At 48.6% G+C, this 10,763-nt stretch overlaps 2 protein-coding genes across 2 annotated transcripts; both read right to left on the minus strand.

Moving 5' to 3' along the window:
• On the minus strand, positions 1 to 5,042 carry GLAREA_03124 (TPR-like protein; the record flags this gene model as incomplete). The annotated part of the gene is made up of 4 exons (XM_008088209.1): positions 1 to 636; positions 685 to 1,291; positions 1,349 to 3,361; positions 3,409 to 5,042. The coding sequence occupies 4 exons, from the start codon at positions 5,040 to 5,042 to the stop codon at positions 1 to 3; spliced, it is 4,890 nt and encodes a 1,629-aa protein (XP_008086400.1).
• Positions 5,043 to 6,054: 1,012 nt separating this feature from the next.
• On the minus strand, positions 6,055 to 10,404 carry GLAREA_03125 (vWA-like protein; the record flags this gene model as incomplete). The annotated part of the gene is made up of 13 exons (XM_008088210.1): positions 6,055 to 6,068; positions 6,123 to 6,447; positions 6,504 to 6,624; positions 6,816 to 7,020; positions 7,073 to 7,121; positions 7,177 to 7,219; positions 7,808 to 8,004; positions 8,054 to 9,151; positions 9,198 to 9,680; positions 9,733 to 10,027; positions 10,134 to 10,210; positions 10,258 to 10,323; positions 10,378 to 10,404. 13 exons carry the CDS (start codon positions 10,402 to 10,404, stop codon positions 6,055 to 6,057), a joined length of 3,000 nt encoding a protein of 999 aa, XP_008086401.1.
• Positions 10,405 to 10,763: the final 359 nt, after the last annotated feature.

Below are 10,763 nucleotides of genomic sequence, written 5' to 3' on the forward strand. Positions count from 1 at the left end.
CTATAGGTAGATATCGCCACCTTCATTTGAGACCCATTTTCGCCAGGCTTCCTCGTAAGCGGACTCCAGGTCTCTGACCCATCTTTTGGTGTCGAACAGAGCACAACTCCATCGGCTATCGAATAGCAGTCTTCGGAGTTGCGCAAGTCTACCAACGCCTCTATATTCCCCAGAAGGTAATAGTTGATAATCCAGACTCCCCGCTAGTTTCGTAGCAAATTCCTCATATTGATCATCATCTTTCGCAATAAGCTCTTCCGCTGCCCGTCGCCCCTCCTCACCACGCGGGAGTGCCCCTGTCAAAATGGATGCAGCCATACGTGAACACATCTTGTACTTGTACCGCGGCAGAGTGAGAAGCGGCGTGCTTGACCACAGGACGTCGGCGGCTGTTGTGTGCGCATTGCACTCCGGAGTATCCAAAAAAAGATCACATATTCGTGCACGGGATATGTGCAAATTTTTTGGCGCCACATTGGTGAACATGATACGAGATGCGACACTTTCTCCAGCCCAGGCCTCCGCGGTACGTCTCAGATTAACTTCGCCCAAGTCAGGGAAGCGCAGAAGCCATAGAACTGCGTTCGGAACTTGATCCAAAATTCTGAGCCAGCTCCGAAATGTTGTTGGTTCAATCTGGGCAGGTTAGCAATTATTACAGCCGTCTGGCAACTCATGACTAACTTTGTATAACTGGTTAAAATTTCCAAGTATAATAGTGTTGTCTGGTAAACTCGGAAACAGCTCCTTTCGCATTTGCCACCTTTTGCTTTGTTCTTCTTCCCATGTGAGCCGCTGCCCCGGAGGTTCTGACTGAGCGTGGTCGCAGCAGAAAAAGGTATCCCGACAGAATATTATGTTCTCCGAATACACCCAATTTTCATCCTGCTGAGATTGATGATCGAGCAACTGGTCCTCGAGATCTAGGTTTCGTCTCCACGGACGTAACGTCTCGGGAGGCACCGCCATCTCATCAGCCAATATATAATCGCACCATTCAGCGCCGAGTGTGCCTGCAAATCCCATGAACGACATTTGAATTGGAGCAGGACGTGCCGCAAATACTTCATTTCGAGCTCCCCTTGTATATCCATTCAAGTTCACGAGTATATGTATTTCGTCCTTCACGATTTGCTGTACTAAGCGATCCACCGGCCATGAGCTCGCGTCGTAAAAGACAGGAGCTTCACGCTCAATTTGGTGCCTGTGTATTGAGCTATCGCTTGCCGTAGTCGCATAGCAAAATGCTTTAGCACGCAATGTATCATGAAATCCGAAAACAGACTGCATTCTGGGGAGAAAAAAGCTGTTAGCGATAAACGGAAGGTATTTATAGAGACACACTTACAAATGGGCCAAAGGGTGGTTATTGAAGTCGGACGAAATATAGCCAATGTTTAAACAAGGCGAGGGAGGTGGCGGCGGCGGAAAGACCGACGTGGGCATCCAAGGCGCTCGCAAAGTCGAGCATGATATCCTTAAAGCGTTTCGTTGCGAGATCATTCGTATATCCTTGGCTGACAGCGGACAAGTAAACGTGTGGAAGGGTAGAACTGTTGGTGCAGTAGGAACAGACAGACTGGCCGGGACAAGAGCGCGAGGATAGTAAGATGCCGGAAGAATATTCTTCTTGACGTACTTATCTTGGTACCATCGATGCATTGCTCTTTTCGTGGATCTTTCAATCAGCCGCACAATACGGGACCCCTCCCATTCACAGCCAGCCCATTTTCCGAGAGTGTTTTGCATGTTTGCCCTCTTTTCCGGGAGCCAGAGGCTTCCCGTATCTGCTATTTCCAACTGCCGGAAGAGTTGTTCAAAGACCTGACCTTGAAGTGTGCCACGGCCCCACGTTGAGCCATCCTTGAGCTGTTTTGCTACTATATCAACAACCGACTTCATCCAACCACCACCGAGAGCATTCATTTTTGACTCGGCAAGCATTCCTTTTTCATCGACATGCCAGCGATCCTGCTTTCCATGGTCCAAAACCACACCACCACGTCCAGCCCAATCACATACAGAATTTAGAGCGTTTGCAAGACCACATACTGCTTCTGCGAAGTCTGGACTTGCCGCAACAGCTCGACGGTAGTATTCAATTGCATCACTTGTTCTGCCTTGGTCCTTCACGGCGTTTGCTAGATTGGCCAGCGCGATATCGAATGAACTATCGCAAGCAACTGCCTTTTCGTACATGCTAATAGCAGAACCAAGATGTCCAATATCCTTGAAAAGACTGCCTAGGTTCGTATATATATGGGCGTGTCGATTGTCCAGATTCAAGCCGTAGTTGTAGTAAGCAAGCGCCAAAGCAACACCGCTGCCAGGAACAATTCCTGGTAGGGCTGGGAGGGCTGCGGTATCTCTCTGCGCATACCCTCGGAGATTTGCAGGTTGCTGCACGCCCGCGAGAAGAATCCCTACATTGTTGGCCGTCGAAGGACTTGGTTGCAGCGAGAGTGACAAGTAATAGAGTGCTAGAATATCACCAACGCCCGATGGCATTCGTGCGATCCTTTGAGAAGAATTGCTACTTGACATGGCGTCTTGAAATATCTTGGCAAGTGACAGAAGAGAGTTGCTGGTAGTAGATATGGCAGCCTTTTTAGCTAGCCCTCCTGGAACGAAACGAAGTCCTGGGAGTTCTCCATTGTTGGTGAAAACTAGTCTTGCGGTCTGAAGAGCTTGGTCAGGCGGCAGCAATAACGGAAGTGGTGTATCCACTACCGTAGGATTTCTCAAGGCGAATGCTGTACCAATGGAGCCTTCTCTCGAAAGCACGTTCACAATTTGACGGATAAGACCTTGTATTCCCACATATGTTTGGCCTGCGCTGATAAGTACGGCATCTTCGAAGGCGCGGGACGCGGCTCCTATATCTCCCAGTGCGTATAACATGTTGCCTTTTGCGTGAACCAAGGCAAGGATTCTGCCATTTTCCGAGCCTGGTACAGAGAAACCACTGGATCCGAAACCTGGTTCGACGGAATGGTCCTCATCATTCCGGACAAAAGGGGAATAGAACAAGCTCTCACAGTCACGCTCATAGTCAAGAGCAATACTTTCCGATGATGTATCTATGAATTCAAAAGACTCTCGATCCGTATTACTCGAGGTTTCGCTAGCTTGGTCATGTGCATCATCGGGCTTTGGCAGCCTGAGCGATCTCTGAACGAAGTCAATGATGTTAACCGCTTCTTCGCCGCGGTTATTTCCACAGAGGAGGCCAATTAAATGTTCGACCGCCTCAAAATAGCTCGGACGAAGTCTGACGGATTGAAGCCAATGCTCTTCGGCTTCTTTGCGTCTATTCAAGCAAAGTAGAGTAGCTGCAAGATTTGAGATCGCTTCCACGTGCCTATGGCAAAATTAGCTTCGGCTCCGGTTACTACGCTGGTAACTTACTTGGAGTCAAGAGCAATGATTTTTGAGTACCAGTCTAAAGCGTTTTCATATTCCTCCAGCCCATATGCTAAACAGCCACCAAGAAGCATGCCATCAATCCAGTTCCAACCACTTTGCTCACACAGATTCGTAAGAAGTTCCAGGGCCTCCTTGGCCTTGGCAGCCGGAGAAACTCTAGGATATTGGGGTATTTGTACATGAGATGCATATGGATCGTGAGGACTTGGTTGTTTCAGTGGATCTCTGAGTTCTGTATTCTGCCACACATCGTAATTTTGTATCGACGGTGCAGCTTGGGGTGCCCTCAGACCGCTGCTCAGATCACTACGCACATTATTGTATTCCCCAACTTTCGAACTGAGCCGTGCCCAATGTGAGACACCTGGATACGGTGCAGGCTGTCTTGGTGGCTTTGGATAAATGCTTGTCTTTGAATATGGCTTGGGGCCTTGCGAAGGGTTTAATAGTTTTGCCTCCTTCTTTGATTGATGAAGGAAAGCTAGAAGCTCAACATATATGGTGTGTGCCCAGGAAAGAGTCTTCTCTCGAAACCGATGGCTACTGGCTCTATTTGATGACTCTGCGCTCGGGGTCCTGCATCCTTCGCCCATCGATGCATAAAAGGCAGAGTCGATCGAGAAATGGCTATGAACATCATGTCGCGTATCCAAAGGTACCTTGTGAAAATTAGAGTGGTTTGAGTAAGGTGTGCCACTTGCCCTGTGGTTGGTGTCGGTGTTTGAAGGCATGGAACGGGTGGGTGAGAAAGGTTCTAATGAGTGTCCAGTATCGTGGAAACCGCTACGTGAGTATGATTCTTGGTTGTGTCCACCTTGGCCCTGAAAAGCCGCTGGGCGGTAGGGAACGAACCTTCCATCTGGCCAGTAGGGTCCGTAGAGTCCACCGTCGTTGGATGCTGTTGGCCCAGGTGACGCCTGGTAAGCTGGTTGAAGGACAGTTGGAACTCGAGTGGTATTCCCCGAATAGTATGTATGATTTGGAGGCATCCTGATATTGTCCCAACCATCGTGAACATTTACAGGCTCCACAGAGTAACCTGCACGGTGTCCATGGTCTCTGTTGCCACTCTGCTCTCCCTGGAGACTTAGTCCCCTATAGCGTACGTGTGCGATCTCATTGCTCCAGCTAGGAACTGGGGGGGGGATGCGTTGATACTGGTCGTTGCTTGCTGGAGGATACGCGTGGCTACGACCGGACGGGGCCGCTGATAAAGGCAGTACAACGTGTTTTAACGCGGGCGCTTTGCTGGACCATTGTACTGGAGTGCCGTCGTACCCTGCTGCTAGAGTGCCATTTGGTGTCTTCCGGCGAAGCATGTGCTCTGACGGGTCATTGTATGGAGAACGAAACGCCCGCTCAGAAGAGCTTTCCCGAGCCAGCCCTGCTCGGCGGGGTACGTAGCTATCAAGAGCATACGTGCGCGGGGAAGGCGTAGAAATCGCAGGAGAGATAGATTCTCGCAGGCTCCGGATTGGCAGAGGCGCAGGAGTCTCGAGTCTTCGCTGACTTGGGGGAGGAAGTGCGCGGGTCTGAAAAGGCGGGATCGTGAAGTCGGGTCCGCCCAACCGTTGCTCGGAAAGATATCGTGGATGGTGGGCCAGCTGGGGAATCATGTTCATATGCCTACAGCGGTGAGAACAGCGGAGCGTGAGGGGAAAAGCAAGCAACAATATGTGATCGGGAGCGACTGTCCAAAATGCTGGTCTGCGTCAGGTCATCAGTTCCAAGAGGTGCCGATACCTGCACGAAGGAGGATAGAGTCTGATCTGTTGATCATCTCGCCGTGGTGCGCCGCAGCCCAATATGGGCGTCGTAGATTTCCACTGCGAGACTTCTCGAGGTCGGTTTGTCTGGGAAAACGATATGCTATCAAGCCCGCGTAGGGATAGCGTATGGCAGGTTGCAATCCACGGATGTTCTTGCGATGTGTTTATTGGCATATCGGAGGCTTAGACGCGCGCTTGTCAGCAGCAACAAAAAGTCTTACATAGACCGTGGGGCTGTAGGGATGCAAATACAAGCTTAATAAGACTTGGGCGGAAAACTGAAGATTGATAATGTTATGGGCGTAAGAGTTGATATTTTCTTGAAAGGCTAATACTTTAGGTCATTTTCACTAGCACAATTAAACAGATTTTTAGGGCGAGTTAGAACTTAGTTAATGCTCGAGAAGCTACCTAGTAATTGCTCGTCCCAACGAGTTCGTCATCAATTTCCAAGCTGACTACAAACTAGGTCAGCAGCCAAGGGATTAGCTTAATCTCCAAATCATACATTTTAGTTATACTGATAGCATTTTGTCCAAGTTATGAATGGACCTCAAAGTCTATTGGAAGAGAAAGACAGTGCGGTGAGTATAGGGACATTTGATCTCCTTGCTCCAAAAATAGGCCAAAAGCACAGATTGAACCAGTCCTCAAGGGAAAGGGGCTAATGGCCAGAGTGTTTGGCAAGGTAGCACCCAGTGCTGCGTGGCTCACCTACAGACATTCGAACATATGCGCGTTCAGAAACAACGATGCAATTATAAGACAGAAGTTATGGATGTAGCATTGCTATTGCTTGCACAGCCTATTACCAAGTTTTGCGCCATCAATACCATGCAAAGAAATCCATGTTCGTTATTTACTCATCAGGAACTAAATTATGCGTTAGCAGGCGATGGAGCCATAAAGCAGGTGGCAGAGGCATACTCTCAATCTCTCCACTCTCAATATCGTCACTAATGTCTTTTGGACTTCTTCCGTCAACCTGGCAGCCGACGCTGTACGCAGTGCCGAGAATCTCCTTGACCGTACCCTTAAGCTCCTTCGACAAGGACTTGAATCTCATCGTTCGTGCGATCTCAATAATCTCATCTAGCGGAATAGACTTGGAGTGCTTGATGTTCTTTTCCTTCTTTCGGTCGCGTGGTGGCTCCTTGAGGGCTTTGATCACCAGAGAGGATGCGGATGGTACGACGGATACAGCAGCTTGTCGATTTTGAATGGTGAGCTTCACAGTAACTCGGAGACCTTTCTGTTGGCACAATTAGAATCGACGTTTCCGTCATCGTCCTAGATGTGCCGACATACCCAGTCACCAGTCGCCTTCGCAATATCTTCTCCAACCTTTTTGGGCGACAGACCGAGAGGACCGATTTTAGGTGCCAACGCGGAGGAGGCTCCAACCTCGCCTCCGGTAGCTCTAAGGTGGCTATGTTGAAAGATGTCAGTCGCAGTTTGTTGCAAATCGGCCAACTTTGCTCGATAAATTTCGTGCTGGGAGGAGGGGTACGGTTGTATGCGGACACTCACATCACCTTGATCTCATTGGGGTCTATCTTTGGAGCTGTAAAGAATTTGGTCAGCGGGATGATCTTTGTGGTACGAAATCATATAACTTACGCATGATGTAGTCCGAACGGTGAACTTCGTGGTTTATTCAAGAAAGTTGTCGCGAACTTTTTGGCATGCAAAGTTTCTGTGTGGGTAGAAGCTCGCTTAGCTACACGACCAATTATGTAATCATTTAAGGCCACAAGGCTTGAACCTAACACTTTTACGGGCCCGACGGGAAACAGTGACTTCAGATCAGCAGCAGGTAAAAAGCCTTGCGGAGGACAATAAAAGTAGTAGTTGGGTTAAGCGTGCGCCTAACCTACATTTTGAGATGATATGTAACTTTATAGTCACCCATAATGCTTTACCAAGCTAAGGTGTATTAAGTGAGAAGTACTCGAATTCTTAGAATATTTAGTTTACTCACGCCAACTTTAAAGTGCTTCACGAGAAAGGCACTTGGTATACTGCTAAGTACTAAACAATTAGTCACCGCCCTCTAAGGGTCTCGCTATTGTAACTTTGATGTTGCAAGACTTTTATGCCGAAGTAACAATTCCGGTTTTTCACTCATGCCAGTACAGAATTAGGCCTTGGAACTGGTGAGTAACGACTGAGGACGTCAAATTATACAGATCTATGGATTATGACCGATTCAACCATATGACAGCCTCCATTTCCGGCAATCAGCGCCTGGCGACACGGACATTTGCCATCTAGAAGTGTATCATATTCCAGCCTCCACTGTCGTACGATATGACCAAAGTCATGTGGTCAACAATCCCAGTGTCTCCGCTCAACATGCTTCCTTTATCCCCCCATTGTCTAGAGAATATTCTATGCTTTTCCGATCTCTTGATGGGCGGAGAGAAGTGTGGTATGGATAATTTTACACACGCTGGAATTTCTGGGCAACGCGCGTGTGGTGTAACCACGGACGGCCACAGATAGGACGATCGTGTGATGGAATTGCTCATTCAATTCGTCCCACTCACGGCAAGTCTATGATGTGGTCAGTATTTATTTGCAGGCGTTTCAAGCATCATGATATCACTTACTTCATCAAATGGTCCATGAAAGTTTGCAAAGAGACATCGTCAGTAAATATTGTCTGTGCAGTTTGAGCACCGACACCGCCGTATCCTGTTGTGTGCGTAGTGGAAGGATTCAGCTTAGACAATAGAAATCTGGCCTGCGATCCGCCAGCGTCGCATACGATAAAACGAGGGAGCGGGAATCGATCGGTAATTAAGTCCTATATTGCATTGGTTAAAATTGGCATCAAGGTGAGTTGGCGAACATACTCTGGCATCCTCCTTCGGTAGCTCCAGAAGTCCCGCAAAATTCTCATAACCCTCCTGTTCTTGGTAACCCGCTTTTCTCCACTCCGCTACAGTCTCACCATGGAAAATTAAAATATGGAAGAACGTGTCTAGTAGTAAAATATGCGTCGGTTGAATGGAGGTGGAGTCCAGCAACACAGGTTGGCTGCCATCTTGATCAAAGGTGTATGAGTCAAGGGTTGGCTGGATCATAATAAGGGAGTTGCTGACGTCTTCGTGGTTAAGAACATGTCTATAAAACGCTGTTTCATCCGGCGAGTTGTTGAAAACCTGAAGGAATTGACTTCTCCGCAAGTGAAACATGAATTGGGGATAAAGAGTGAAGTTTTTTTCTAGCCGGAAGGAGGATGGGTCGTCTTTCCGGTAATCCGCAAAACGTGAACATAATCGTATCAGCATACGATCTACCCAGCGCAACACATCTGGCCCGTCGTCAACCTCAGCTTTGAAAACAGCAATTCGAGACATCAGGACCGCAGCTGCTTCTTGGTCGAAAGACTGTGCGATTGCTGGATCCCCTGCGGGTCCGCTTAGATTTCGAGAGACCGTGGTGACGCGGAGATGGAACTGCCCAGAGGAATGCTGATAGTAGGTTAGGAACTGCATCATTCCCTTTTGCGGGGTCTGCTGGTGTTGAGCAGGGCCACCTTGGCTTGCAATTTCGAAGTAAATTCCATAACTTGCGTTTGGGTCGATTCCACACATCTTCCAGGAGCACGTATTTCCAATTCCACATTCGGTCTCTCCTACCGATGTTGACTTCTTGTTCATTGACACGGCATGGCCAATCAAGCCAGTGACTTTCAGTTCTTTCGTAGTGAGTACCTCGAGAGACGCATTGAACCCCATGAGGAGATTGTCATCGCCATCTTTTTCAAAGACACGAACAAATGACTGCTTGAACATAGAGGACGTGAAACTATCTGTAAGAACCATATGACCCCCAGTGGAGTTAGAGAGTCCTTTCATCTCAAGTAAACCAACTTGATCCAGACATCCAGCAAATATGTCAATAATGTGCCCGTTGTGAGCAGTCCTCTTAGCGAGATTGTCATAAAACTGCAAAAATCAGTGGACGCTAGTAAATTTGACGTTGCGGGCTCACCTTGAGAGCTTTCTTGTAGTATTTGATATTGTCGCGATCAATATCGTGGTGCGAGCGTATGGGTTCCCTCAGCTCTGGTCCAACCACCAAACCAGGGCCTTCGGTAGCAGGGCCTCCCGCAAAAAGCATAATACGTCCTCCCGCATTTTGGAAAGACGACTCCAGCAAGCCTACAGCTACGCTCAGCGCGACACCTGTACACCGCAAATTCCTCCTATCAGCTGCGACGGGCCAAGGGTCTTTTTGCAGTTGTTCTAGAGCTTTGGTGAGTTGGAATTCACACTGGGAGACTGGGAGAAGAAATCGAGCAGCAGGCCCCATTGGCGGCATAGGTCGGCCAGGTTGCTGCTGTTGCATGCCGGGTCTCAGTCCAGGGGATAAAAGCCCGAGCATCTCTTGAACCTGCTTGGCGGTATATTCTTTGCTTCCTCGGAACACATATGACTTGGGACATTCTGTGTAACCAATTTCGTGAACTTGTGCCTAGTTATGAATCAGCGCCTGAACTCATGAGATCTTATGGCATAAGCCCTACCATTGTTCCGAATGTCACCAGACCGACCAGTGCATTCTCCGGCAAAAGGCTCAAGCTCATAACTAGGGATTCCTTCAGGGCAGACAAGCTGTCTTCTTCTTGACAAGTATCAACAACGTATAGGAAAATTGGAGGACTTGGAGCAGGACGCGACATCCTGTACTCAATTGTCGTATTGGATGGGTGCAGCTCGGGGGGGATTGCATTTGCCGTAATATCTTTATAGTGAGGTGGGAGAGGATTTCGGGAGAGGCAGAAGGGACAAATCCAGAGACGTGCCCGGACGTCTACTTGACTACAAATCCAGTCAGACATTTGGCGCATGTTTCAGTGACTTGGGGACTTGCCAAAATGGATTTAGAATCGAGCGACATGGCTGTTTGCAACTCACTGGATCGAACTGCAGTATTGGTGTATCAGGCTTCTCTTTCAGAGGCGTGTAGAGTGCTCCGATAGGTACAACCAGTCGAGATGCCTCCTATGGCTAGTTCAGCGATGGCCGGGTCTTCGACATGTGGCACTAACCATACGGGAGCTGGGGAAAACATTCCAACTCAGACGAAGTCCATCTCTATCTTCCACTTCAGACCACTGCCGAAGACGTTAGTACCAGATAGCGAGCCAGATATCATCCATCGGACGTACCTGCTCTTTCAATGCCTCGATATCCATCGCTCCAGATGCTTTTAACTAACAAGGAGAGTCGCAAGCAATGTTGCGCCTGTAAGGCGTTTGCTTTCGAATATGTATCGCAATGGAATCAAAATGCGGAAGGTTCCTGAAAGAGATCTAGGTATCTGGTCAAAAAAGGCGGGCGAGCGTGGGTTGGAATGGCCTGCGGAATGATTCCTGGAACGTCGTAATATTGACTCGTGGCAATCTGTTCTGTTCAATCGACATGGCCTTCTGGGTTTGGTTGTGGCCCTTGACGTCCTGAGGCTCCCGCGCTAGGATGGTGCACCGGCCACCCACAGGACAAACAGATTTTCGTGTCTTCTCAGTTCCTTTTCTCTTCCAACATCGCCAGTAAA

This window comes from Glarea lozoyensis (assembly GCF_000409485.1).
Source record: "Glarea lozoyensis ATCC 20868 chromosome Unknown GLAREA6, whole genome shotgun sequence".
In the NCBI taxonomy this organism is placed as follows: Eukaryota; Fungi; Ascomycota; class Leotiomycetes; order Helotiales; family Helotiaceae; genus Glarea; species Glarea lozoyensis.